Source organism: Cucurbita pepo, chromosome 8 (assembly GCF_057944985.1).
Source record: "Cucurbita pepo subsp. pepo isolate OVF chromosome 8, ASM5794498v1, whole genome shotgun sequence".
Classification (NCBI taxonomy): domain Eukaryota; kingdom Viridiplantae; phylum Streptophyta; class Magnoliopsida; order Cucurbitales; family Cucurbitaceae; genus Cucurbita; species Cucurbita pepo.
Genome location: NC_141805.1, coordinates 11,497,651 through 11,525,565, shown reverse-complemented (window position 1 = coordinate 11,525,565; position 27,915 = coordinate 11,497,651). Strand labels below are relative to the sequence as shown.

At 36.8% G+C, this 27,915-nt stretch overlaps 4 protein-coding genes across 7 annotated transcripts; 2 read left to right on the top strand and 2 right to left on the bottom strand.

The window, feature by feature from the left end:
- The first annotated feature begins 21 nt into the window (after window positions 1-21).
- Window positions 22-3,197, top strand: LOC111800991 (transcription factor AS1). 4 transcript variants are annotated; one of them, XM_023684937.2, is made up of 3 exons: window positions 22-332; window positions 940-1,302; window positions 2,248-3,197. In XM_023684937.2, exon 3 carries the CDS (start codon window positions 2,401-2,403, stop codon window positions 3,031-3,033), a length of 633 nt encoding a protein of 210 aa, XP_023540705.1. In that variant the 5' UTR covers window positions 22-332; window positions 940-1,302; window positions 2,248-2,400; the 3' UTR covers window positions 3,034-3,197. The 4 variants fall into 4 exon arrangements, with proteins under 4 accessions (XP_023540705.1, XP_086982223.1, XP_086982224.1 ...); XM_087126097.1 differs by having other exon boundaries at window positions 32-332; window positions 2,366-3,197; XM_087126098.1 differs by lacking the exon at window positions 940-1,302 and having other exon boundaries at window positions 32-332; window positions 2,366-3,197.
- Window positions 3,198-3,811: 614 nt separating this feature from the next.
- LOC111799868 (E3 ubiquitin-protein ligase PRT6-like) lies at window positions 3,812-18,793 on the top strand. The gene is made up of 18 exons (XM_087126091.1): window positions 3,812-4,281; window positions 4,648-5,760; window positions 6,282-7,498; window positions 7,591-7,731; window positions 8,547-8,790; window positions 8,875-9,597; window positions 9,937-10,128; window positions 10,257-10,918; window positions 11,846-11,897; window positions 13,236-13,869; window positions 14,235-14,440; window positions 14,522-15,048; window positions 15,128-15,232; window positions 15,370-15,436; window positions 15,538-15,615; window positions 16,651-16,719; window positions 17,194-17,424; window positions 17,923-18,793. Exons 1-17 carry the CDS (start codon window positions 4,213-4,215, stop codon window positions 17,266-17,268), a joined length of 6,174 nt encoding a protein of 2,057 aa, XP_086982217.1. The 5' UTR covers window positions 3,812-4,212; the 3' UTR covers window positions 17,269-17,424; window positions 17,923-18,793.
- A 236-nt stretch (window positions 18,794-19,029) lies between these two features.
- Window positions 19,030-24,003, bottom strand: LOC111801182 (transcription factor MYB3R-3). The gene is made up of 9 exons (XM_087126096.1): window positions 23,823-24,003; window positions 23,297-23,476; window positions 23,014-23,065; window positions 22,767-22,824; window positions 21,963-22,057; window positions 21,776-21,879; window positions 21,353-21,481; window positions 19,832-20,934; window positions 19,030-19,348 (listed from the first exon to the last, which is right to left on the bottom strand). The coding sequence occupies exons 2-8, from the start codon at window positions 23,440-23,442 to the stop codon at window positions 19,896-19,898; spliced, it is 1,623 nt and encodes a 540-aa protein (XP_086982222.1). The 5' UTR covers window positions 23,443-23,476; window positions 23,823-24,003; the 3' UTR covers window positions 19,030-19,348; window positions 19,832-19,895.
- A 1,850-nt stretch (window positions 24,004-25,853) lies between these two features.
- Window positions 25,854-26,894, bottom strand: LOC111799552 (metallothionein-like protein type 2). Its single transcript, XM_023682911.2, has 3 exons — window positions 26,735-26,894; window positions 26,325-26,408; window positions 25,854-26,236 (listed from the first exon to the last, which is right to left on the bottom strand). The coding sequence occupies exons 1-3, from the start codon at window positions 26,797-26,799 to the stop codon at window positions 26,152-26,154; spliced, it is 234 nt and encodes a 77-aa protein (XP_023538679.2). The 5' UTR covers window positions 26,800-26,894; the 3' UTR covers window positions 25,854-26,151.
- Between the last annotated feature and the right edge of the window lie 1,021 nt (window positions 26,895-27,915).

Below are 27,915 nucleotides of genomic sequence, written 5' to 3'. Positions count from 1 at the left end.
GGTGGGGTGGGGCAGCGATGGGGGGGGGGGGGGGGGGGGGAGAAGATAACGAGACGTAACGCATCACTGACGAAGCTGCGGGGAGAGGGAAGGACGACTGCAGCAGCCGCAGAGGAAGGAAGGTCGAGTCTCCATCAAACTCCGTCACCTCGGGCCGCGAAACCCGGACTACAGTCCACCCTCTCAAACATCCTCACCCACTGCATTTCAGTTTCTCTTTCTAGGGTTCCTCTTTTTTGACGTCAGAGCTTTAGAATTCGCACTTTTGGAGGCCCACCGGTGAACGATTGTCTTCTTCTTCCCACTCTGACTCCGCCCTGATGGACGCTCAGGTTCGTCTCTAGGTTAAACCCCTTCTACTTCTTTTAGCTTCTTAAGCTTTAGCCCTACCCGCCTACCTCATTCACTCTGCTCCGATTCACTTTTCCATGTTGGATTGTTCAAATTTGGTTCATAATAAGCTTTAGAAATGATTCAAATGTTGAACTATGCTCATTGCTTGTCTCATTCCATGTGGAAATTAAAGTTTTAGTTTCAATAATATTCAATTATCGAAACATCCCATCATCTATTTCATCTTTATTACTATTCTTGCGTAGAAATACATGAATTATTCTCTGGTCCTTTTAATGTGCTCTAAGAAACTTGTATAGAATTAGACAGTGTGTAAAGGAGAGAAGAAAAAAACAGTAGAATCTTTGTGTTTCTGTTATCAGTATGTTCAAATTCAAAAGCTCAAAACGTTTTTGTTATCAGTATGTTCAAATTCAAAAGCTCAAAACGTTTGTGTACCAAACTGGTTAAAGGCATATAGTTTGCTAAGGTTCAAATTCTTATTTGATCTAAGCATGAAAGATTTGAAGGTTAAGCGCTGAAACCTCTTGGCAGCATTAAATGCCAAGCAACACCCACTCTCTTACCCTTTCTCTCTCTCTGCAGCTCTGATCCTCAGCTGTTTCGCTCTGTCTCAATCGTCCCCTCTGGCTTTATACATATATATGGAACAGTGACTAAACGAGAGCTAATGCTGCTGTGGCTGTGCCTCAGTGGAACACCCACTGCTAGCCCTTTCCCCCTCTTCTTTGGCCTCTTTCTCAGCTCCCTTCTCTCTCTCTCTTCCTTATATTTCTTCCTTTTCTCTTCACATTCGCCTTTTCCAATTCCATTATCCTTCACCTTCAATTCTCTCTCCCTTTTGTGGCTTCTACAGAACTGGGTTTCTGCCCTTTGTTCCTTTTCTCTCTTTGTTTCCACTGAATTGGTTCTGTTTTGCTGAGGAGGCTCGTACTTACCACTATCAGTGTATGCACTCATCTCTCTTTTGGCCTTTCATATTTCTTGTGTCTGTTTTCTTGTTCAATGTGTTCTTTAAGGACTTTGAGTGCAGTCCCTTGTGAGAAAAGAGTTCTGATGGCTATGTGATGATGCCTTTAATCCTTTTTTTCTTCTGCTATCTCTGTTGCTTCGAAGAATGGGAATTCTGGGTCGCTTTCCTTGTTTAATTCTGTTAACATTTGCTGAATTTTCTTGGATGAAGGGCAGTGTTTTGGGTAATGTTCAAACGGGTTTGGTTTTTTGAACCTTTTAATGAAGTTCCATTTGTATTACTTTTTTATATCTGCCTACTTGTATGAAATGATTTCCTTGTGGATGCTTATTATCTTCTTTTTGTTCTCTGTTCGAGTTCATGGGCAATTTCCAGCGTTGCAAATTCCCAGATTCTTCCTGTTCTTATGACTGTTTATATCTGATTTCTTGTTTGGTTGAGGTTTATATGTTCAGGCATGTAAGAAGAACATAGTTTTGAGATTTCAAGTCGGTTGGAGAGGAAAACGAAGCATTCCTAATAAGGGTGTGGAAACCTCTTCCGAGTTGACGCATTTTAAACACCTTAAGGTGAAGCTCAAAAAGGATAATATCTGCTAGCGGTGTGCTTGAGCTGTTACAAATGTTATCACACTGATGTGCCTGCGAAGGCCGTTAAACCCCCAAGTGGGGGGTGGATTATGAGATCATACATCATTCCTTATAAGGATATAGAAACCTCTTCCTAATACACGCGTTATAAAACCTTGAGGGGAAGCCTAGAAGGGAAAGTCTAAAGAGGACAATATCTGTTAACGGTGTGCTTGAGCTTTTACAATAGGCCATGTTGCTGATTGTTGTGTGATTGTCAGTTGTACTTTCATTTGTTTCCATTTTACCATCTTCTTATGATATTTATGACATATCTTGAAATCCTTTCAGAGATGCTATGAAGTAGTAAGCTTTGTAAGTGCTATAAATGATGCACATACAAAATATTGGTTAGTCCTTGGAGGTTTGAACGCAACACTGAGTACAGAGATGCTCTATATTTGTGAAGGAATTGAATAGAAACCTTACTCTGAACCTTATCTCATGGCCACTTCCAATGGAGGCTTTCTTCAAACTGATTCATCAACGCCACCACCATCTCTTCCTCCATGGCTTTCAAACTCCAACAGCAGCTCATCGCTCCGACCGCCTTCCCCGTCCGTCACCTTAACACTCTCTTCCCCCACAGTTCCAGCCTACTCTCCCATCCCCTGGCTGCAGCAGCCAGAGAGAATCCCAGAAACCATGCCTCTTGTGTTAGGCAACATAGCACCTCAAATGACCATGCCATCGTGTGGTGGAAGCCTCTTCGCTTCAGAGCTCGTCGAATGCTGCCGAGAGCTCGATGAGGGCCACCGTGCTTGGGCATCGCACAAGAAGGAAACAGCATGGAGGTTAAGGAGACAGGAGCTGCAATTGGAATCAGAGAAGGCCTCCCGAATTCGACAAAAGATGGAGGAGGTTGAAGGGAAAGTGAAGGCTGTTAGAGAAGAAGAGAAGATTGCTTTGGAGAGGATTGAAGCTGAGTATAAGGAGCAATTGGCTGGGTTGAGGAAAGATGCAGAGGCCAAAGAACAGAAGTTAGCTGAGCAATGGGCTGCAAAACACTTGAGCCTCACCAAGTTTCTTGAACACATGGGCTGCAGAACTAAAATTTCAGAGTCCAGTGGGAGGTGAGAAACCAAAAGTTTTGGAATTGGCTTTGAATTTCTTCATGGGAAATCCCTCCTTCAATATCTATTGACATCTGAAGTCATGCATCAATGTCCTATATATTTGCTTTGTAATCAGAAGTTTGTTGTAATGAATTCTTGCTCTGAGTAACAACGACTTTGATAGGACATCACGTGAGCTCTCACCATCGAACACGAGTTATTATTAGAGTAAATAGGTACACAATAGTTACACGAGTTTTTATTAAAATAGACTCTAGGTTAGTATGGGTGTTTTTCAAGTTTAATATTTTACTTTGTTTTATTTAATTTCGTTAGGTTATTTTAAAGACTTTTTGAAAGTGTTAAGACGAACACGACTCTCAACAATGGTATGATATTGTCCACTTTGAGCATAAGCTCCCATGGGTTTGCTTTGGGCTTTCCTCATACCAATGGAGTTAGTATTCCTCACTTATTTTTTCACTTATAAACTCATGATCATTCCCTAAATTAGTCGATGATGTGGGACACTTACACTTTCACCATCCAACAGTTACAAGTGATGATGATATAAAGATAGCAGTGACTTTATGTTATCTGAAATCGACATATTGGTTGGTTGAATTTACGAGTATAGCACATAAAGTATGGAAAAAGTTAAAAGAAAGAATTTATATGTATATGTAATTTTAATATTGTTGAAGAGAAAAAGAGAGATAAATTGAGGGACACATGTGAAATGGGCCTGGCCTGTTAGGAACGAAATATGAACTTATTATTACTATTTTAAATTTTTTTAAAGAACAATAGTTACGCAACCGTAGAAGATTCGATCAACTACTTCCCGGGGTTCTGCATTTTTCGTTCTTAATTTCAACCATTTTGGACGTTTTTCATACGTATTACTTTCCTTCATCGATGAACTTTCTGTGGACGATGTCTGTTTTTCTCTACGTTGATCGTGATTCAGAAATTTGGCTGGGGTGAGGGGATAAAGAAGATAAATTTCAGTGTGAAATTCACTGATTGATGATTGATTGAATGATCGAGACGGAACGAAATCGAGGATTGAATTTTGGAGTTGCAGAATTCCTATCGAGTAGTTGTTGACTAGAGTTGAAACCTGGGGAGAGCAACCTCTCGGCTACGGCGCTGTTTTTGTTTCGGTGACTGGCTGGTGCCGTATTGGCGCTACTGGAGAATGGACGATATGGATACTTGTTCGCCTTCTGAATCTGCTCCACTTAAGCCTCGTGATCGAATAGTGCTGGTATGCGATTATGTTTTCCCGTTTTCGATTTGTACATTGCATTTCGTATTCGGTGTTGATTTAGATAGGGATCGTTCTTTTGAATCATCCCTTGTACTTTGCTTTTGCTCATCTTGCAAGCATTATGTGTTGGTGTTACTTAGCTTTTCCCCACCCTGCAAGCAGTAGCTGTTGGTGTTCTTCTTCCTGGAAATGGATGTATTGGTTCTTAGTTCGTAAATGAGTTTATCCTTTTCTATAAATCGGAGTTTCTGTTCAATTTCGACTTGGAAAGGAGATGGGGATTCTAGTCCCGCTAGTACCTCGATCAATTTTGCCTATCATCTCTGTTTACTTCTTCATAATTCTGATTCCTTTGTTTGTCAGCGGCTTGCTGTACTTGGAGTTCCTGATGAGCTATTGGATCAGCTTCAACCTGGTTTAGTTTCTTTTGTCAAGGACAACAAGTATCTGATACCGCAGCTGGTATCTGTAATTTTGCCTACTGATGTCGAAGTGGTAAAAGCTATACGAGAAGCTAAAGCAGGGTCCAAAAAATCTGTGACGGGCCCAACCATGAAAAATCAATTCCGTGAGAGTATGACGTGGTTACAGTGGTTGATGTTTGAAGGTGAACCAGCTTCTGCTCTGAAGAACCTGTCAAAAATGAGTGTTGGCCAGCGTGGTGTATGTGGTGCTGTTTGGGGACATAATGATATAGCTTACAGGTGCCGAACTTGTGAACACGACCCAACTTGTGCAATTTGTGTCCCTTGCTTTCAAAGTGGGAATCATAAGGACCACGATTACTCCATAATTCATACAGGTGGTGGTTGCTGCGATTGTGGCGATGTGACAGCATGGAAGCGGGAAGGTTTTTGCTCAAAGCATAAAGGTGCAGAACAGATACAACCACTCCCAGAGGAATTTGTTAAATCTGTAGAGCCTATACTCGATGTACTCTTCACTTGTTGGAAAAACAAACTCTTATCTGCTGAATATATCAGTGTGGAAGACTCTAAATTGAGTGATCGTGTTACAGAGCATAAAAAGGTTGCAAATGAGTTAACATTTGCTGTGGTTGAGATGCTTTTAGACTTCTGCAAGTACAGTGAAAGCTTACTCAGTTTTGTTTCAAAGAGGGTGATTTCTTCAGCTGGCTTATTGGATGTTTTGGTGGGGTTGGAGAGGCTATTAACTGAAAGTGTAGTGAAGAAAGTCCACGAGTTACTTCTTAAATTGCTAGGAGAACCTGCATTTAAGTACGAATTTGCGAAAGTTTTTTTGAATTATTATCCAAATGTTATCAGTGAAGCAATAGAAGACAACAGTGACCACGTTCTGAAAAAGTATCCACTATTGCCAACTTTCTCAGTGCAAATATTCACTGTTCCAACACTTGCTCCTCGTTTGGTGGAGGAAATGAACTTATTGTCCATCCTTTTGGGATGTTTAGAAGATATATTCATTTCTTGTTCAAGCAAAAATGGGCGCTTGCAGGTAAAGCATCCTTACTTATTTTCAGCTCTGAGCACTCAGCAATTGTTATGCTGTTCTACATGCATATAATGTGTTTCTAGTTGTAGACAAATGTGTAATTTGCACCTCATATAATGTGTAATTTGCACCTCAAATGCTGTTCTACATACTTATTGTCCATCCTTTTGGGATGTTTAGAAGATATATTCATTTCTTGTTCAAGCAAAAATGGGCGCTTGCAGGTAAAGCATCCTTACTTATTTTCAGCTCTGAGCACTCAGCAATTGTTATGCTGTTCTACATGCATATAATGTGTTTCTAGTTGTAGACAAATGTGTAATTTGCACCTCATATAGACACTGGCAATAAAATACAAGCGACCATTTTAATGTTTTGATGTAGTCATTGACACCCTCTGAAGGCTGCATATGTTACTAATATTAATTTTCAATTGAACTCTTTTTGGTATACTTCTATTGATACTCTTTTTGGTATACTTCTGCTTATTTGTTTTCTTATATTTTCTCTTCTCCCGTATATAGGTTATAAAGTGGAGTAATTTGTGTGAAACCACGATTCGTGTAGCTGAAGATGTTAGATTTGTCATGAGTCATGCTGTAGTGCCCAGATATGTGATCTATGAGCAGCAAGATATTCTAAGAACTTGGTTGAGACTGCTTACTTTTGTGCAAGGCATGGATCCTCAGAAGAGAGAAACAGGCATCCATATAGAAGAAGAAAATGAAAATATACATTTACCTTTTGGTTTAGATCATTCTGTTGCCAACATCCACTCTTTATTGGTGAATGAAGCATTTTCTGCTGCTAGTAGTAGTAGCAGCAGTAGTGAAGATACAGCTGATGCAATGTCTTTCCAAACGTACAAGCCGAATCCAGATGACATAGATAGTGTTAGATATGCTAAAGTAGGACGTTTATCACAGGAAAGTGCTGCATGTAGTTTGTTGGGAAAGAGTACTACATCCACTTCTGCATCAAAAGTTGATGAAGTTCGTTTAGATACAATTTCACCAACTATTACGCGGCTGACTTACGAGTGCTTGAAGACCATTGATAGTTGGTTGGGAACAGAAAATGCATCTGGAGGTATTTCAAACATGTTTGATGAATACATTCGCATGGCCCCTAGTTGCATATTTTATTCATCTAGAAAAACCTCTGCCCTGGAACCAAAGAAAATGTCATCTAAGATGGGGAAAGGTAAGCTTGCTAGAAGAAGCAAAGACCATAATAGCCAATATTCCTCACGTATGTACAGTGGCCTTCAAATGAGTATTGACATTGAGCATGGTATAAGTCATGGAGAAGACAACCAATTGATGGATATGACTAATGATACAGTTACTGTTGAGGACTATGCCATGGAGATTGATGCACTAGATTATCTAAGCATGTCTTCTTGGCCAAACATAGTTTTTGATGTTAGTTCACAAGAAATATCCATTCACATCCCATTACATCGGCTGCTTTCCTTGCTTTTACAGAAGGCATTGAGAAGCTGTTTTAGTGAATCTGTGGTGACAAATGCAACAGGTGCCAGTTCCTCAAATTTGTCATCTGAATCTGTGGACTTCTTTAGAAGTGTTCTTACAGACTGTCATCCATATGGTTTTTCTTCTTTTGTAATGGAGCATCCCTTACGCATTAAAGTTTTTTGTGCTGAGGTTAATGCTGGAGCATGGCGGAGGAATGGAGATGCAGCCCTATTATCTTGTGAGTTGTATCGATCAGTCCGCTGGTAAGTTAATTTTGGGTAACGAAGGACTTATGTTCCATCTTATTTTTCACAGTGTAAGGAAACTTGCTGCTATTTTAATGGCTTCATAACAGGTCAGAACAATGTCTGGAGCTTGATCTCTTTTTGTTGCAGTGCTGTGCGGCAATGTCTCCACCTGATTTTTATGTCAGTAGAATTTTAGAACGCTTCCAGCTATCAGACTATCTTTCCCTAAATGTTGAAAGCCCTAGTGAGTATGTACTCATCTATTACTTTGACTTGGAACGTTACTGTTCTTCTAAAGTAAGGTGCAACTTAAACCCTTGTTAATGCGGCATTGAATCACACATTACATCTATATATAATAATATGTTTTTAAAGAAACCAAAATTTTCATTGAATCAGCAAAAAGTTGGAATAACACAGAGGGTTCAAAAGAGACCTTAGAATCTTCAAGGATACAGAAAAGGAAACCCTATTTTTCTAGATTTCCACGCACTCTACTCTAACACTCCCTATATTAAGTTTCTGTTCAGATATTCCTTCCAGTACATAGATGTTGAGGATAGTCCTTATAAAGTTTTTTTTCCCCTGAAACTTATGAGAATTAACAAAAGAAAGAGGATAATCCATATAAAGTTCTAATACGTTCGACAAGAATTGCTTTTCATTGAAGTGCAATTAACACTTATCGCCCCGTTTGGTGTTTAAACAACTCCTGGTAAATAATTTTTTAAAAATCCATGGAACATTTACTATTCGCTGAACACTCCTGTCTTGCTGATGGAGCATCAACTATGAGTGTGATATGTATTTGCATCAAATTAAAGGGGCATGTTCTGCATACATGATAGTTAGTCAACTCTAACATCACGAAAGTGTTGAGAAAAGATGTGGGTAATTTCTACCATTTGGCAAATTATGTGGATATAGATAATTATATTGGAAACAAAGATACATAATGGGTGGGAGCGTACTTGCAGTCACATTTAACTACATATGCTTTACAATTATCCCCTTCAGAAATTATTGTTTTGTTTCTAAAAGATATAAAATGACCGTTCTTCAGGTATGAGCCTATTTTAGTTAAAGAGATGCTCACATTAATCATACAAGTAGTCAATGAAAGGAGATTTTGTGGACTCACTGTAGCCGAAAGCTTGAAGAGAGAGTTAATTTACAAGTTAGCAATTGGAGATGCTACTCATAGTCAACTGGTGAAAGCACTTCCTCGTGATCTTTCCAAGTGTGATCAGCTACAGGAAATTCTAGATACAATTGCTGTGTATTCCAATCCCTCTGGATTTAATCAGGTTATACCCTCTACCAGTTTTGGTTCTTTGTTGACATTCTTATTTTTGTTTATTATTATTTCTTAAGATATAAATTTGTTTCAGGGGATGTATTCTTTACATTGGAAATATTGGAAAGAATTGGATCTGTACCACCCTCGTTGGAGTTTACGGGATCTGCAGATTGCTGAAGAACGATACTTGAGGTCATGTGGTGTCTCTGCTTTGACCTCACAGCTACCTAAATGGACTAAAATTTATCCTCCTTTTAGAGGATTGGCTAGAATAGCTACTTGTAAAACAGTCCTTCAAATTGTTCGTGCTGTTCTGTTTTATTCTGTTTTTACTGAGAAATCAACTAAATCACGCGCCCCAGATAGTGTCCTGTTAACTGCACTGCACTTGCTAGCGTTGGCATTGGACATTTGCTTTATGCAAAAGGAATCGAGTAATCAATCGCTTTATGCTCGAGATTCTATTCCTTTGCTTCTATTTGCTGATGAAGAAATTGATGAGGGTTTGACATGTGGTTTCGGCAGACAAAGCTTGTTATCTCTTCTTATTTTGTTAATGAAAATGCACAAGGAGGAAGGTCGAGAAAACTTATTGCAGGCTGGAAGTTGCAACCTATCCTCTCTGGTTGGAAGCTTGTTGAAGAAATTTTCAGAGATTGATTCTTGTTGCATGGGCAAACTTCAGCAACTTGCGCCTGAAATTCTTGGTTACCGTACACAGTCTGTGCCAAGTAGTAATACTAATAGCCCAAGTGCAACTTCTGATATTGAGAAACGGAAGGCCAAGGCTCGAGAGAGACAGGCTGCTATATTGGTAAGATGTCTTCTTCCTCTTCTTCTTTCTGAGTTAGTATCTCCTTTTTTTTTTTTTTTTGTATATTTCTATTATTTTCCTCCAAGGAAAAAACTGCTTTCCATTTGATAGATAGTTAACTAGTATTTGGGTGGCATTCCTTTTGTTCTGATCTTTTAGTGGTTTGATTAAAGTTAAGGTTCCTCGGATAATAAAAATTCGTCTGCTTTTGATGATATAAGGGCCTCATCTACCTGGGGAAACTTCGGCTGCATTCACACACTGAGATGGTGTTAATTCCACTTCTGTTTTTAAATGAGCTTTGGTTTAATTACTTACTTGGGTGGTTGTTGTCTGCAGGAAAAAATGAGAGCTGAGCAATCTAAATTTTTGGCTAGTGTTGATGCCTCTATGGACGAATATGATACAGAAATTGGGCAGCAGTCTGAGAAGCCCAATGTCAGTGATAGTGCGGAACAGTCTGAAACTGTTTGCTCGCTTTGCCATGATTTTAGTTCCAGTGTTCCTATTTCTTTTCTGATTCTTTTGCAGGTATGTAATTAGCTGTTTTTCATTTCTTTTAACTTCAATTTATTTCCCAATTTTGGTTTCGTTTGTATAAATTGATTCATCCTCTACAGATTTCATATACTGATTTTAAAATTTATGTCTTAAACAAGAAATCAAAGCTTGTGAGTTTAATTGATCGAGGTCCTGTGTCATGGGATCAACCTTACTGGAGAGATGAACATGCCTCAACAATGTCAAAAAGGGACCTTGATCAATCTAGGTTATGCACCTCCTCTGCAGGTTCAGGAGTGATTTCATCTCCGCAGTTAGCTGAGCTCATTCAGAACGCAGTTAGAGAATATGCAAATCAAGGACTACCTGGGGAAGTTGGCGCTTTTCTGGATTTTGTCAAGTCTCATTTTCCTCCTTTACGAAACATCCAAGGGCCTGGTACTTCAAATGTTAAAGGAGAAAAAATAATATTCAGCTATGATAAGCTGGAAGAAGACATCTATTTATCCGTTCGAAAAGACACGCATGATACTGTACATTCTAAATTAAATGAGAATGAAATTTTTTCTGAAGTTGTAAGTGGAGAAGATACTAAGTCTGTGCTGCATGTAAAATTTCTAGCTGCCCTATCAAGAGAACTGGCAGAAAATCATTCAACTTCTGAAAGTGCTCATGACGTTCCCAGGCTGATAGGATCTTTGCAGCCTACCGCATTTAATGAAATTGGACCCACAGATTGTGATGGAATTTATCTTTCTTCTTGTGGGCATGCTGTGCATCAAGGATGTCTTGATCTATACTTATCTTCTTTGAAGGAAAGGTATTCTTTCAACATTAACTCATTTTTTCTCATAACAGATGTTTTGTTTGATTGTGATTATCCTTCGTTACAGTTTATGTATTAAGAAAATCTTTTTTTTTTTTTTGTGTATGACCAACCTCAATATTAGATGATCTTATGTTTCTTGATTATTTGTTTACTCTATCCCAGCATGTTATTCTTTGGAACTAGGACTTGAGTTTCCATTTGTGAATCTGAACATTGTAGCATTGTAGAGTTGACGTTACGGAAGCAGGAAGAAGAAAAAAACTAGCGAGGAAAAGGGACCTGTGGCAATTTGTGAATTCCTATCTGCAGGAAGACTAAAGGAATGGTTACATTTGGTTTTTCAATGGATTGAGAGTTGAATTATCCCTGAAGTAGACCATGGGATAGGTTGCATATGATTGTGTTTAGTCATCACACAGTGAAAGTAGCTCTTTTATCTTTAAGGTACTGATCCAACCAAAGTTTTGTACATAAAGGAGTAGGATTGAACTTCGTAGGTAGTGAATTCATATGATGCTTTTTCTAAGGCATCTCTAGGGTTTGGTTCCGAGAGGATTGTAATACCAAATATGCCATCTGCTTGAAGTTCCTAATGTGGACAATTGCTTCTGGTACAGTTCGTAGTTTCTGATCTTATTTCCAGAGACATTGGGTTTTGCCCACAATGGTAAAGTGGCCACTGTCTGATAAACTTCACTGTGTTTTTCCACTCTTTGTTTACCAGTGCTTGGGTTTCTGAGGTAAGGTCTGTAGGGGACTTTGTCATACCCTTCAACTGATCTATAATTAGAAATAGGACATTGAAGTTGTTTGTGCAAGCACAAAGTGTCCTATTTTCTTAAACTGCTTGTTTGTACATTTTACTTTCCGTTTCACTGTGTTTTAAAGCAAACATATGTTCGTATATTGTACTTTCAGGTTTGCTCGAAGAATTGTATTTGAAGGAGGGCATATTGTTGATCCTGAGAAGGTATTATGAATCTCTCTCTAAGTATTTCATTCTGCATTTTCTTCGAATAAATAGCCTGCATTTTTAATTTACGTAATCATGGTATCATCTTAATCAAAATTTAAAAACCCAAAAAATATGGATGATATAATCTGGTTTTGCTGTTTTTTCCTTTTATTATAAGGTTATAACAAATCTTTATTTTGTTTTTACTTTTCTTTTTTATTTTTACCTATTATTATATTTAATCGACCCAAATATAAAAATCTAACAAAATGGAAATGTTTGTGGGCAAATATCTACTCTGTTTATATGCGTTTCAGTTATGGGTTTGGAGTGGATGACCAAGAATTGAGTTATTTATCAGCCCTGTAGAAAGGAAAAAGAATTTCACGTTCTTCCTTGCATCAAAAGTTCTCTTTTATATGTAGCATTTCGCGCTAGTATCATTTCATTCCACACCCAGAAATTTTGCATCCAAAATTAATGTTTTCTTTTGTCTAGTCTTTTGGTCTCTATTCTAAAATATTCTCTTTGGGCCATTGTTTTAGTAAGCCCACAAAGGCAAGCCGAGGTCCAATGCCCAGCTGTTGTGCCTCGCTTTGAAAAAGCAAGGCTCCATTAATGAAGCCTGTTTGAGGCGCATGCCTCAGGGCTATTGGTGTGCGCTGTACTTCCTAGTATTTTTTAAAAACACTTTGAATCTTTTAGGAATCAAATCAAGAATATTCTTAAAAACTACTGGCCATCTGGAATAAAAACTTCATGTTCTTCAAACTTTTCATCCTCTTGTTTGTGATACTATTTTTCTTCCTGTATAAAAAATATATACATTTTTCAATTGTGAACCTCATAAAAAAAGCGGCATTTTCTTTTGTGCCTCACGCTTAAGCCCCGGAGGGCTATTGTGCCTTAGTGTGCTTCAGCTTTAAAAACACTGCTTTTGACCATATGTATATGTGACAGATTTAGATGTTCCACGAAAGCAGCATCTACATTATATTTCTCTTCAAATAACAATCTTCCTTAAATCTTAATTAGCATGCACATCTGGTGGTTAGAGTCATAGGCTTTCTAGAGACAAAAGGGGATGCTTAATAAACATTAAGCAACTTCTGACCTTCGGTTTCTGGCCAGATGTAAGGTCATAGATACTTGAACTAGGATATAATCCACACATATTTGGATTACACCTAGCCTGGTGCTATTCAACCCAACTTTTGTTCACTTCTTTGTACTTGACCATCTTTGAAAATAGTGCCTTCTTTTGACTTATAGGAATAAGATGATAATATGACTTCTGGCTTTTCGTTTTTTTTTTTTATAGTATAGTTAATTAATGTTGGTTTCATGCAACAGGGAGAATTTTTGTGCCCAGTCTGCAGACGCCTTGCAAATTCCACTTTGCCTGCATTTCCTAGGGAAACTCAAAAGATTTGGAACCCGTCAATGTGTTCAGTTTGGAGTTTATCACATGTTTCAGGTCATCTTAGCAAACCAAGTGAAAAAGTGAATCCACTTTATGTTCAGCAAGCAGTGGCTCTCCTTAAATCGGCAGCTAAGGCTGTTGGGAAGAATAAAGTTCTTACAGATATTTCTGTACATAGACTTAGGAAAGTGAATTGCAATCTCGAAGCTGTGTCCCTTGTTCTGTCTAAGTTATACTTTTCTGGGAAACAGGATAAGTTAATTAGCTCCGCCAGGGTTAATCCATCAATTCTTATGTGGGACACTCTCAAGTATTCCATCATATCAATGGAAATTGCTGCTCGTAGTAAGACCGATATGAATCTCAATATTGACCATAATACCTTGTATAAGGAGCTTAAAAGTTCAGGTGGTTTTATATTGTCATTATTGCTAAAAGTGATACAAAGCGTCAAGTGTGAGGATTCTCTCCTTATGCTTCAAAGATTTTGTGGTATTCAAAGGTTTGCAGATTCCATCTGCTCTGGAATTTGCAATGAAGATGCTAGTAACTCTTGTGGACGAGGTACAATTCTGGTGCTTAGAAGCATCTTGATTGTTTTGGGTTATTTTTGGCACTCCTATATTGAATTTTATCTGTATCACTGTCTCTCTTTGTTCACTGGAGATGTATGCATTTTGGAGCTGAGTTGAATGGATACCTAGAATCATGTTGAATTTTTCTAGACATCCATTCAAATTCTGTTTAGAACAAGTTCTTGATGAATTAATTTTTGAGGAGATTAGTTATGATGGCTCTTTGCTTATGTACGGGATTTTTCAATAAATGCTAAGATAGATTCCCATCTGGAACACTTTCCAGGGGGGTTTTCTACATAAATCTTCAACTTCTCTACTTTTGGTTTTTTGATCATTGCTATTTTATTGCAGGTATCCTCCACATCTTGACCAGCCTTTGTGTGGAATTGCCACAATTTGATATCCAGTTTTTGAGCCGAGGATCTGATCCTGTTCTTACCCATGACCCATTTGCATCATTGATGTGGGTACTCTTTTGTCTTCCTTTCCCCTTCTTATCATGCAAGGAATCGTTGCTTTCCTTTGTGCATATGTTCTACCTAGTTTCTGTGGCCCAGGTATGTTTGAGGCATTTAAAGTTTTAATGTTGAGTATATTTTTCCAAATCTAGATTTGTAATTTTGAAATATTTATTACAGGCTATAATTACATCTTGCATCAAGTACGAGGGCAAGGTAGATGGGCTGGGTTCTAGTGATTGCTTGATTGCTGATATTTGCAAACTTATGGGAGAGTCTGAATATGCTCGATGGTATTTTGTTTCAAATTACACAGAGCCGTCTTGTAATGTCAAGGATATGATACGTAGCTTGACTTTCCCTTATCTTCGGAGATGTACACTACTTTTAAAAGTACTAAATTCTTCTGCACAAGTGCCAATTTTTGATGGAGAAACTGCTTTGGGAACATGTCTTGCCGGTGACAATATGATTGACAACATCGCATTGGAGCTCAATGAAATCGATAAGCTTGAGAAAATGTTCGAGATCCCTCCATTGGATGCTGTTATCAAGGATGGAGCCTCACGGTCACTTGTTTGGAAATGGTTTTGTCATTTTAATAAAGAATTTGAGTTTCAGAGGTCTAAAAATATAATGCACTGCACACCTGCAGTACCTTTTCAATTAATTCATTTACCTCATGTTTACCACGATCTATTGCAGAGGTGTGTTCAACATCTTCGATTTCTCTCTTTCATTTTTCAGTTATATTGAAGTGTCTAATCGAACTTTCTGCTTCAACAGATACATAAAGAAGAGATGCCCTGACTGCAAACATGTTATTGATGATCCTGCATTATGCCTACTATGTGCTAGACTGTGCTCTCCAAGCTGGAAATCATGTTGCAGGTCTTTTTGCTTCCATAAATAATTGTACTTTCAAAATTTACTCAGAATGAAATGTGGTCTAGTATCATCAAACATGTTATTCCATGCCTCACTGTTAGCTATGATGTTTTGAAACTTAAGTTATTTTTTGTCTCAAGGGAAAGTGGATGCCAAGCTCATGCAAATATCTGTGCTGCCGGTACTGGTGTATTTTTGCTGATTAGGGTGTGTCAAAATGTCCAACTTTGTGTTTTGAGACCCTTCATGTTACACATCTTTTGCCTGACAATGGATCAGCTAATTAAGGTTCCTCTTTATTTTGACAGAGGACGACAATTCTACTGCAGAGATCTGCACGTCAGTCTCCTTGGCCATCTCCTTATTTGGATGCTTTTGGTGAGGAGGTAAATTGTCATCTTCATTAACTATTTTTATCGTCATTATTATTACTCTTCTACTACCACTTATTTATTTGGTGTGGAGGGGAAATAGGCTTCCATGCAAATTATGATGGTGACGACCCTGGAATGTAGATAATTGTAACTGCATATATAAAATGACTACAAATGGAATGCCACTCCTCGTCCTTTAGTTGTAATGTCTCTATTCCTTGGTAATCAAAACCCAAAAACGAACCTGTCCATGTGTAAACCCTGTGTGAGGGGTCGAAGGGTTTCATCCATTTGTTTCAAGTGGAATAGCTTCCCATCATACTGCATTGGGCATGTTAGCAGGCCTATCCATCTTAGTGTTTGTTCGCCCCCCAATGTCTATTCAAAGGATTACATGGAAAATATTTAAGTTGTCCTTTTGAGTATTACCGCTGCTGTCTTTTTTTGCAGCTTTTGTTGAATAGGCAGTATACTTTTGTATAGAATAACAAAGGACAGGTGAATCTTCATAAACTTTTCATTGTAAACGGGAAATACATCCTACAGCATTCTCTTTGGTCATATTCATATTGAAAAGGAAACCGAAACCCTGGCCAATTGAATCTAAGAACCCGCCTGGCTATACAAATTCCTAGTTCACAAATGCTAAAACCCCCAAATCAATTTGATTTCACCCTAAGGAAAAATAAGACTTGGATTACCTTGTTGATTGAATATCTCAAGACAAGAATACTTGTTCGAGACTCGAATCACTCTACAAACTAGATTGATCATATCAAAGCTTGAATGATTATGAGGCATTTCAAAAGTTGTAACTTTCATACTTTATCATCACAATTATTCATTAGGTAAATGTAGCCTTAAAGTAAATAAAATGTCTTAAAATACATTAATAAAATACCATAACTATAAATTATCATCCACCCAAAACCCATAACCATTCTAAGAATAAATGAAAACCCATCTTTCTTGATTCATATTGCATTATTTAGATGTCTTGGTTCATATATATGCTGCTATAATCCCTAGTTTTCTTTCGTCCTGCAGGATATTGAAATGCGTAGAGGAAAACCATTGTATTTGAATGAAGAGCGTTATGCTGCCCTATCATATATGGTAAAGAAAAATGGCTCTTATGTTTTCTTTTTCCCGTAATAATAATTTTCCCGTCCCTTCTTTTTAAGTGACCAAGTTTTCTCTACTCTGAATCATTCCATTCAGAAATGAGGGCTCCGTTAAATTATCAAGATCAATTATCTAGATGTGAGAGACCTAAAACCACTCCCCAACATGCCCCAGTTCTGTGACGTTTATTTTTGGTTTTTTTTTTTCTTGATTCACATTACCATTTCTTGTTTACTGTTGTTTAAGGAGGTAGAAGAACACAATTGTTCTTGATTCTTTTCCCTCGGTCATTTTTTCATTTGATAGTTCGTTCCTTGACATCAAACCTAGTGAACTTGTGGAGGCAGAAAGTTTCTCCATTTAATAAAAAATTAGAATAGAAACCAAGAAAGTGGAGTAATGAATAAAATATGCTTGAATCTTTTTTATTTGATTCTTCATCATATAATTGTTTTTGGTTTTTAGGTTGCTTGTCATGGTCTTGATCGAAATTCAAAGGTTCTAGGCCAGACTACAATTGGGTCTGTCTTCGTGATTTAATATGGAGTATATTTCGAGGCGATTCCTTTGGCCACTACGACCGTTCAGATTTTGCACTTGCTCATATTATAACTCATGCTGAATTCACTGTCCTAGTTTTTCCCAACAGAGAAGTATTTGACGCCTTGGAGACACTGGTAGAGATGTCGGATACAGGTATGATGAAAATGGAAACCCCCCTATATACCTTTTATGATGTAGAATGAATATCTATTCGAATAGAACTTTGGTTGTGTATGTTGTATAGTCTTTATGGGGCCTTGAGTAATCAATCACTAATATGAACTTCAATATTTATTTTCAAAAATATTTTTTGTATTTTGTTAACAAATACTCTCTTTTTGTTATCATCAAAACACACTATGATTGAAAGTATAAACTGACATGCACATGGAAAAGAGTCCATCTCCATGTACCTCTGCCTACTTGCCAATCCTCTTTGCACTGTTTTCATATCAAATCTAGAAGGGTTTTAAGGGAGGGATTCATGAGCTTTCTAGTACAAGCAAGATGAGCAAGCCTTTTGACATTCCATCACAAGTTTTCTGCTTCAATGTTAACTATGTTTCTATGCTGCTGCTCTTTCTCTACTTCCGATCTGGCTTCTCTTCATTTCACTGATTTTGCTTCTAAAGCAAGATTTTCATGTTTTAGGTCGTGTAGTTCTTGGTTTTCAAGATACTCCGCAGGAATGAATTCTCATCCACAAGTGTTTTCAGAGTTGAGAATGACCCTTTATTTCCGTATGGAGCCAGGAGCCAGTGGCCCAAGAGGATATCCAAGGTGCATTATTACCTGAGCAGTAGGTTGAAAGTCGTTTGGAAATTGACGTGTTTGAAGTGCGGTTGTACATAGGGAGGTCACTTGGGGTGTTAGAAGGGGAACTTGGTGCATTTCTGGTCAACTCAATTTTTTATTTTTTATTGTAAATTATCAACCACCTAGCTCTTTTCCCTTGTGTTATATTGTGTTATATTTTCTTTTATGTCTCTTGGAAAATGGATTTCTTTGAAAACAGAATTGACCATGTTTTGGTGTGTTAGAGTTTAGGGTTCTTTAAGTTATTTTTCTTATTTTTAACGATATAAGGTCCACTTGGAAGTAAAAGCTTCCAAAAAGTGTTTTTAAATAAGTTTGTGTCTATTTAGTCTCTAAAATTAAAAAATATTTAGTAAGTGTCATAATAGATCTTTGAATCTTTAAACGTTCAATTTTGTCTCATTTTTATGATTTTAAAAAATATATTCATCTAGTGATAACATTTACTCTCTACTACTCATTGATTCTATAATGTATCTTTTATCTTTGCCTAAGAGCTTTCACTCCATCCTCAATCCCATCACATGAATCAGTTAAGAGTAAAAATGAAAGCATTACAAGCTTTAGGTCGGTATCTTTGATCTGTGTCGGTATCTTTAACCAATAAAGATCGCATAGCTTAGATTACAGATGTTATGTCAATACATGAAGACATACTCTCGACCATCAGGAGATTAAAAGTTTGATAAAAAAAAAAAAAAAAAAAGCATACATGACCCATGTGCCCCTAGGTTCACATTTAATAACTGTCCATGAGCAAAAAATACTGTAGACATTCCTAAGGTCTTCTATTTCTATAATCATACGATCCAGAAATATGACAATCATACTAATTTTCTTCATCGAATCATATAACATTTCCCCTGGGGCCTGGATGAACTCGAAAACAAAATAAAAATAACAAAACCACTGGATAATCAGATAAAACACAGCACTCCAGAATCGTAGAATTTTTTCTTCATTGAAATGTGAATTTTTACAAGTTAAAAAAAATCAAAATTTATTCCATAAATATCAGAATTTTAGCCATTCGAAACTGGTCAGAGATAATGAAACATGTTTTCGTGGACACTAAAAAATATCAAAACCTTAGGCCTATCTGCAATTGTAAAAAATAAAAACGTTCAAAAATATATGTACCGAGGATCTAAGCAAATAGTCAATTTTCGATACCGGTTGCTGCTTCAATAAACACTGAAAATATGGACACCATTTTTTTCTGGATATAAACTTTCCGGAGTGGGGCATTCCATCGCTGAGGCTGCCAGAGATGGAACTGTATCAGTAAGTTCTCAGAAAGCATCTCAAATGGTATATTATCTCACGCTATTTACAATGCATTTGTTAAGCATTTGGGAGAATGGGGACCAACCTAACAGTGATATAAACTAGCAGATTGAGTGTTTAGATATCCTAAAAGATCAGATGAAATGGTTGGTTCTAGTTTAAAAACTCATAACAACTTAGATGATGCACAGACAAGAGTAGCATTGAACTTGATAATAGTAGCATCCAAAAGTTATCATAAGCCCACCCAAGATCCTTCCTTACTCTGAAGGTGGATCCACACAAAGAGTCGCCTATAACTTTTTTGCATTCACTAAGCAGACTATTATTGACGACTTTTCAAGAATCTCTCTAACTAAATTAAAAATAAAACGCGATCCACGTGATTAATATCCGTGTTAGGAGTTTCAATAGAAAATGAGAATATGACTAAGAGAAGAAAGTTGCAAAAACTTACAGTTCAGATTTTGCCATCATATTGTTTGCTAAGGAATTCTCAATCTGGATGAGATCCAATTTGATTATGCTGACTTGATAGTATGATTGTTTTTCTCCTTGTCAAATGCGAACTCTAGTTGCTTTTCCACAGATTTTGAGATAGCTGTTCGCTTGGATGTTAACCGGTATGGAGGAGATGCATTGACGGCCTTACTGTTTGACCTGCTGGGGCTATGATCAATACTAGGACTGTCACATAAGCTTCCATTTGGTGAACCCAACATGCTGTCACTATTATTAAGTGTTTCTTCTGGTCTGGATTCTTGGGAGATGTCCTTGACTGTTTCCGTCTCTCCGTCCTGCGCTTGCTTAAGAGGTAAACAAGTTTGAGCTTCTGTCTTTCTCTTTCGTAATATTGACGGAGTGCTGGGAAAACTTCTAGCTGCAATTCTCAATATCGACTCTGGACTGTGTATACTCAAGTCTCTAGTCTTCACACAAGGAGGAGTGAAGATACCAATAGGCGAAGTAATTAAACTACTATTTGTCTCGTGCATGTATATGCTTAAAAGTTCTGAATCTACTGGAATACGACTTTCTAATTTAGGTGGCTCATAGTACAATGAACCATATTTTGGAGATTCAAATCTCAAAGGTGTTCGTGTAGTTTTATCTTCATCTAATTTGCTAATCTCACTGTCTGATTCCCCCTGAGTTTTAGTCCCATTCTTTCGTGCTGACCCAGATTTCCCAACTCTTAGATTCGTAATATTTGAAGGTCCTGGCCAGCATTTGACATGTCTAGAATCAGCAGACTCATTCAAAACACCACTCGTTGAAGCAACCACATCTTCATCAGGAGGTGCTGAAGACTCAATCTGGTCTTTGCTACTTCCGTCCAATTTGTAGAAATCTGTGTTACCTGATGATGTTTGGGCAGTTGAGTCCGACCCTTTGCTAGAATGAGGAGGAAAGTTCTTAATAGGTGGAGTCCTAGTAGCATCTCTAGCACCATTCTGGGAACTATTTTTTGCAACTGGTGGAAGCTTCCCGGTTGCCAGATAGAAATCTAATTTTTTCTTCAAGGAACTATTCCAATGGTTTTTTATCCCATTATCGGTCCTGAATATAGAAAGAATACGCCATACCATTATAACCAATTCAAGCAAAAACATTCCTTTTCCTACGCAGGATGAACAGTATTCATAATTGTGCTCATTCTGTGATAACTTATTTAACACATCTTTCCATATTTTCTACCATTCATTCAGCATGATAATAAATTCTTCAAATAAGAGACAAAATACACAAACTTAGGGTTGTTTCCAAATGAATACCAAGCAGAATGAAAGACCAGATCAGTAGAAAAACGTCATGAATTTAATTAGATGGAACTCCACAGGCAGTTGTACACATGACCTACATATAGTCATTTGTCCCTTCTCTATGCGTGTTTCTATCTTTGTTTATCTCTTTTTCCTTTCTTTCTTTTTCTTATTTTCATCGAGGTATTGAATTTCACAAAAACAAGAATGAGTACCTTCCAGGTAAAACCCTGGCTATTTCAGCCCATTTGTTCCCATGTAACCGATGTGCATTCATGAGGGCTAATTCCTCTTCCAATGTCCAAGCATCCTTCTTTATATCTGGATTTAAATGATTGTGCCACCTGAGAATAATAAAATATTGCTTTACAACAGATACAAAAAATCTAAATCCCCTTCAATATTCTGAAAGAACAAAACAATGAAGACAGAATGCTAAAAGTTCAGAAACCACAACACAAACAAATCTTATTATCTTTTAGGTAAGTAAACAAGGAATCACACAGTCAGTCAGTAGGGCAATTGATTATAATAATTCAGGGGCAAAAAAAGCATGATCAACTTCCAAGAAACCTCTAAATTGCATTTACAATTCAAAATCAAGACTTCAGGTAATGGTTATAAGTTAAAAGGGATACCTCTCTCGGCATTGTTTCCCTATGCGACCTGGCAAAGACTTTGCTATCAAAGACCATTTGGTAGGCCCATACTTGGATACCAGTTCAATAATTTTATCATCTTCCTATAAAAAAAAAACAAAATGATAAATTTTCACTATACATGCAAGAAATAAAGCATCCAAGATAGAAGACACCGAGTAAAGACCTCCTGTGCCCACGGCCCTTTAACGAGGTCTGGATTGAGAACCTTCTGCCATCTATGCAGACATTGAACTTCTGATCTATCATGGAAGTACTCAGCTGCACAAAAAAAAAAAAAAAAAAAAAAAAAAAAAGAAAGAGAGAGAGATTTGATGAGGTTAATAAAACTAACAAAGTTGCATAATAAATATGACAAACAAAAACAGGACCATATTGATAATTGATTTATTAGAATCAGGGTCAGGCTGTCATAATTTTTATTTATTTATTTATTTATTTATTTTTATATATTTTTAGGTCAACAAGTGATAGTAATTACTAATCAGGCAGCCCACTCATCATCGATTAAAGATATTTAAAAAGTATTCTTAGAGTTGAATGAGCAATATATATAAAGTAAATATCAGCCCAATTAGGCAAATGACCATCCATATATATATATATATATATATACATAATCTTTTTTCTTTCCAAAACTTTCAGCTGAGGCTTATCAAATTTCAATAGCGCAAAATGCAAACATAGTACAACTCCATACTACTACTGCCAAGAACACCCATCCAAAGTATAAAAGCTTGTAATGCCTTCCCTATAGGGCCAACCACAAATTTAAAAACAGTAAAAATATTTAACATAAGTTTTCCTATTAGTTATTAGATGAACGCATAAATTGTTTCAAGACTACCTTGACAGTTGAAAATATCCCGATTCATCAGATAAAATAAAGACATGAACTTTAAAGCCGAACAATAAAATCTAAAATCATTTTTAAAAAATGAATTCCATAGCAACGAGAATAGAGAGAAACCTATTTTCTTCCAATGTTTCCCTTTAAAAGCTGCAACAGCATTTCTCAACGTCTCATCCTGAAAAAGAAGCACATCACAAGTCAAGACAAGTGCTCCATGTTCTTATAAGTTAAGATTTCTGGAAATCGGATCTTCTTTATCCAATGCAAAAATGCTTTACTTTTCCAAAGCTTGGTACATGTCATGACCATCATAGCTAGAAATATGCAACACAAACAGCTAAAAGAGGGGATAATCAATGCTTACCTCTTGCGGAGTCCAACCACCCTTAGCTCGGCGAATAGGGCCACTAGTTCTCCTGCCAAGTCAAATTACACATTTAAGCAAAAATGTCCGAGAGTTCTTTGAACTGATCATAAGCAGTATAGAATCATTCCATTTTTCAGTAACTTTTGCAGTCCATTATAAAATACGAATAGCTGCCTTATTCACCGAATGTCCAGAAACAATAACAAAAAGTTTCTTCATCAGTAAATGTCTCTGCACATTGCTAAATCAAACACCGAGTCGAAGAACTTTGTGAAATTACCGACGAGAAGGAGATGTTGATGCTGGACTACACATCCCAGGAGACTTAGCAGTTGCGCTACCACTACCTTCAGAGACAGAGGAACTCGAAGCCGCCGTAGATTGCTTATTTTCAAGACAACACTCTTCTTGTTTCACCTCTTCCATCTACTCCTAGAACCATCTCCAAAATTCAAAAATCCTAATTACAGAATAAATTACCACCTCAAATTGTAACCGAAAAACCAACAGCAAGCTACTAAAGCAACAATCCGTAAAAAAAAAAACCTCATCTACTATCAAGTTCACCTAAACCGGAAAACAAAAACTCAGATCTTAAAACCAGCAATCAGATCGAAACTTGCGGAGAGAATCACAATTGTAGGGTTTTAGAGACGAAAAGCTCGAAAAACTGAAAGAATCCTGCCCCAATCAGAGCAAGGTTTATGAAAAATAACGAAAACACACGATCAAACAGTCGACAAGATTGAGGAAAAATCAATAGAATTGAAAAGAAATTCGAAGCATCTGAGAGTATAGAAAGTTACCTCTTCTCGTAAGGAAGTGGCGGGAATCGAAGTGGAGCAGAAGGAAGCGATGAAATTAGTTCAACACCAAAGGAACCACCGTTCCTTCAGAAACGAATACTTTTGTTTTGGTTTCGAAAATCGTCGCCCGTTGAAACAAAAGTAGAGGCGAAAACAGAGAGAGAGAGAGAGAGAGAGAGAGAGAGAGAGAGAGAGTAAAAGAAATATATAAATAATTCTTTTTAAATTTTATAAAATTCCCAAATTTTGCAATATTTGTACATAACGAATATATAAGACCACCGACGTCTCCGTTAATTACCGTTATTGAAGGTCAGTTTCAGGTTTTTTAAAATAAAATAAACAAAAAGGGAAACCCTATTGGTTAACGGTCAACTAACGGAAGGCGTTATGATATAACGAGGATTGAAACTCAAACGGCACTTGAGATATTTCGAGCGTTAAAGGTCGACGAACATTTTTGGGGATCGGATTCGCGGGTAGACGATTCGCGGGCAATTCTGTACCGTCCGATTAGAAATAAATGACCACGATTTGAGCTGATTCGTGTGTCAAGAGATATCGTACGTTAAATTAATAAAAACCAAGGCACTCATTATACAAGATATTAAAAAAAAAAAAAAAAAAATTACCCATTAAAAATATTAATTATTATAAAATAAAATAAAATGATTATATATTCTGAATTTTTTTTAGCCGGAGAAAGAAGAACCGGGTGTAAAACAAAAAAAAATATACTGATTTTATAACGGAACTCCCACCCTTAACCCATTAAGGAAAAAGAAAAAATAAAAAGATAAGGTCATTCCATTTCGACAAAAGATCCACACCCAAGTTTCATAGCTTTGGATTAGCTATTCCGATCATGGTTTTTCTACCCTTGAGACTCCTCTCTCAATAATTCTCCTTGAACAAAGTACACCATAGAGTCTACTTTATGGAGCCCTCTAATAAAGGGCACATTCAAGTCACTTTTAGCCTCCTCTAACTATGAAGTTCACTCCTCTCTCAACATGAAGTTCACTCATCTCTCAACAATTCTCCCCTTGAACAAAGCACACAAAATGAAACTAAAAGAAATACATGATCATGATAATACTATAATCACCTTTATCAAAATCCACTAAATCTAAGAAATTGAAATTCAAAGAATGAAATGCAAAATTTCATTCACAACACCTTTGGGAAAGAGTATTTTTGTTGCTATTTTTTTTACATCAAAAATAAAACCAATGAACCATTCCCTACATCAAAAAATGGAGATAATATTATTTAATTATAAACCTATGATCATTCCCTATATTAACCGAGGTCGACTTTCATTCAACCAAATGAACCATTGAAATGAATCATTGAACCATCAAAAAAAAAAAAAAAAAAAAAAAAAAAAAAAAAACAACAACCACCATATGGTGGTAGTGGGGATACTAAGGCGTTTGAGGATTCTTGCAAACTATTTTATTTTACAATTGAGCAAAGTTCCAACACGTGGTAGGCTCTTGATGTTATTTATAACCATTTAATGTGCGATAATTTCGAAAGTATTTCAAACCAAAAGGATAAAGTGGGGTTTTTTTTATTATAAAAAAAAAAAAAGAAAAAAAAAAAGTGAAAGAGAGAGATCATTTGACTATTATTGAAAATATCTGTAATATAAACTCAAACAACAGAATACAGAAATAATAAAATTTAAACTCGCCGACTTACGGATGAAAGGATAAGGATTTCCAGAAAAAGATGCAAAAAGAAAAAACAACTTACCATCCTTAAAATAAATAAATTTAAAGGAAGGAGAACGGGGATGTATTCAATTTTTCAGAACTGTTTACCATGTAAATTCAGATTGTTCGGCTTATCAGTCGAGAAAGATAACTGGCACGCGTAAATATGCATTTAATTTTGGACATCGATTGAGAATGAAGGGTGTTAGCTATTCGACCGGCCCCATCGAAATTGTTGAATTTTACTTCTTATAGTCAGATTCTATAGAGCGTTCAAACTCGGTTCTGGATTTTCAACAATAGACATGGATAACAAGAACAAACTCTGTTACACATAAATTAGCACATACCGCTTCTTTACACAGAGAAAAGCAAACGTTAAACAGACATGGATAAACACAGGCATCCTTGGATAACAAGATCCGTGCGCCATAACAGCATATCAGTTTTTCCACAACTTAACGACTGCTATTATTTAAAAGGAACACTTCAATCGACTCTTAAAGACGCAACGACGGAAGGAAAACACTGGAAGATTTGATAATTGTTATTATGATCATACTTAAGTACTCGAAGACATCTCAGGTCGCAAGGATTTGAGCTATTGCTCATTTACAGTTGCATGGATCGCAGGTGCAGTTGTCACCGCATTTGCAGCCGTTCTCGGCTCCCATCTCTGCAACCTCGAAGGACCTAATATGGAAAATAAGTACAATTACTTAAAATTATGATTCATGACTGAATTTCTCTTGAAAAATTAGGCTCATTCAAACAAACTTACATCTTCTGAGGAGCGAGGCCGACGACGAAGGTCTCCATAGTTGCGGTTGTCTCAGAGAAGCTCATGTCAGGGAACATCTTGCAACTGCATAACGAAATATCAAAACGAAACGTCAGAATCATCGTAATTATCCTCTAAAAAACTATTATCGGAGTCCTTCTCAGATAATTCAGAATATTATAGGCAGTGATCGTGTGATGTTTTCTCATATTCAGAATTCAATAAACAGAATCAACACATGATCAGATCGCAGTCGATCGAGGAACTAAGGTACAGAAACGAAAAGGAAATCGAAAAAAATAACAATAAAACGGAAGGTCAAAATCTCTAGAAATCATTCTCCATAGAAGGAAATTGAGAAATCAGTTCACACAATCAAAATCTAAAGGAGAAAATTAGAGATTACTCACCCTCCGCAGCCGTTTCCGCACTTGCAGGCAGAGCCGCATCCACAGTTTCCACCACAGCACGACATTTTCGACGATGAAGAACAAAGAACAACGAGATAATGAAACTTGTTTTCGAAATCAAACTAAAACTTCTCGCTATTGAACGAGATGTAGAGCTGACGGATGAGTCTATATATAGGGGCGGGGAAAGAAGAGAGTACCATAACCACCGTCCACGTGTCAAAATCGTAACGGATAGGAATTCTCGCGTTTAGTCCCGAAGTTGCAGCTGCTCTCTTCCACGTATCTGTCATGACGATCACTCGTATGGTTTTCTGGTTTTCCCTTGGATGGGTTCCCAACGTACCGATAACACAGGTAATCAACGGTCCACATTTGATCTTAGCAAAGATAAATCAACGGTTGATCTTGAAATGAAAGATTCTTTCGAGGTGCCACACAATGTACGTGTGTAGCTGAAAGAGTAACAATTTATTCCGGTAAAGAAACCTCATAATTTTTATTTTCTAATAACATAACTCATGAGTTTAAGTATGTTTTAATTCAGTTTTTATACATCAAAAATATCTATAATAAATTAAAAAATAAATATACCAAAATAAAATAAAAACAATAATAATTACTTGCCGTATTTTTTAACATTTTTTTATGTCAAATATATTTAATTTTAAAGTTTATATGATCAAAATATTATTCAAATATGGTCTCGATTCATCCATGGTCATTCGTCGTAGAAGAGGGACCACCAAATTTAACTTTCTTTTGTCCAGGAAGGGCAGTTAACTGAACCATAGTAATGGGCCAATGGGCCCACATTGTCAATCATAAACCTAATCAAGTGGGCCCACGTTGAATCCTGTCCATTAGCGGCAGATCGTCCAAAGTCGCACGGCCTGGCCCGAAAGTTGCTATGACAACAAACCAACAATTTTTTTCAGGAATCTACTTTTTTTTTCCGCTCCTCTATTATTGACCCGAAAGTATTAAAAGGAATTAAATGTATTATATTTTTTCTGAAATTTAATTCCATTTTAGTTTATATATTTTAAAATTTTAGTGTTAGTATATGTATTTTATCTTAAAACTAATATTTTCACCTTTTTATAAAATTAAATTAAAAAAAAAGTGTACTTGTTTTTACTATATAAAAATTAAATAACTTCCCTGTTCTGGATCAGATT

Excerpts from the sequence above, each read along its gene's own strand:
- LOC111800991 (XM_023684937.2), top strand. The coding sequence starts at position 2,401 with ATGGCCACTTCCAATGGAGGCTTTCTTCAAACTGATTCATCAACGCCA.
- LOC111799868 (XM_087126091.1), top strand. The coding sequence starts at position 4,213 with ATGGACGATATGGATACTTGTTCGCCTTCTGAATCTGCTCCACTTAAG. Across the intron at positions 7,499-7,590 it reads TTGTATCGATCAGTCCGCTG|GTCAGAACAATGTCTGGAGC; the intron begins GTAAGTTAATTT and ends GCTTCATAACAG. Across the intron at positions 9,598-9,936 it reads AGAGACAGGCTGCTATATTG|GAAAAAATGAGAGCTGAGCA; the intron begins GTAAGATGTCTT and ends TGTTGTCTGCAG.
- LOC111801182 (XM_087126096.1), bottom strand. The coding sequence starts at position 23,442 with ATGGAAGAGGTGAAACAAGAAGAGTGTTGTCTTGAAAATAAGCAATCT. Across the intron at positions 21,880-21,962 it reads AAGGGCCGTGGGCACAGGAG|GAAGATGATAAAATTATTGA; the intron begins GTCTTTACTCGG and ends TTTTTTTTATAG. Across the intron at positions 21,482-21,775 it reads GGGAAACAATGCCGAGAGAG|GTGGCACAATCATTTAAATC; the intron begins GTATCCCTTTTA and ends TATTATTCTCAG.
- LOC111799552 (XM_023682911.2), bottom strand. The coding sequence starts at position 26,799 with ATGTCGTGCTGTGGTGGAAACTGTGGATGCGGCTCTGCCTGCAAGTGC. Across the intron at positions 26,409-26,734 it reads TGCGGAAACGGCTGCGGAGG|TTGCAAGATGTTCCCTGACA; the intron begins GTGAGTAATCTC and ends TTCGTTATGCAG. Across the intron at positions 26,237-26,324 it reads GGCCTCGCTCCTCAGAAGAT|GTCCTTCGAGGTTGCAGAGA; the intron begins GTAAGTTTGTTT and ends TTTCCATATTAG.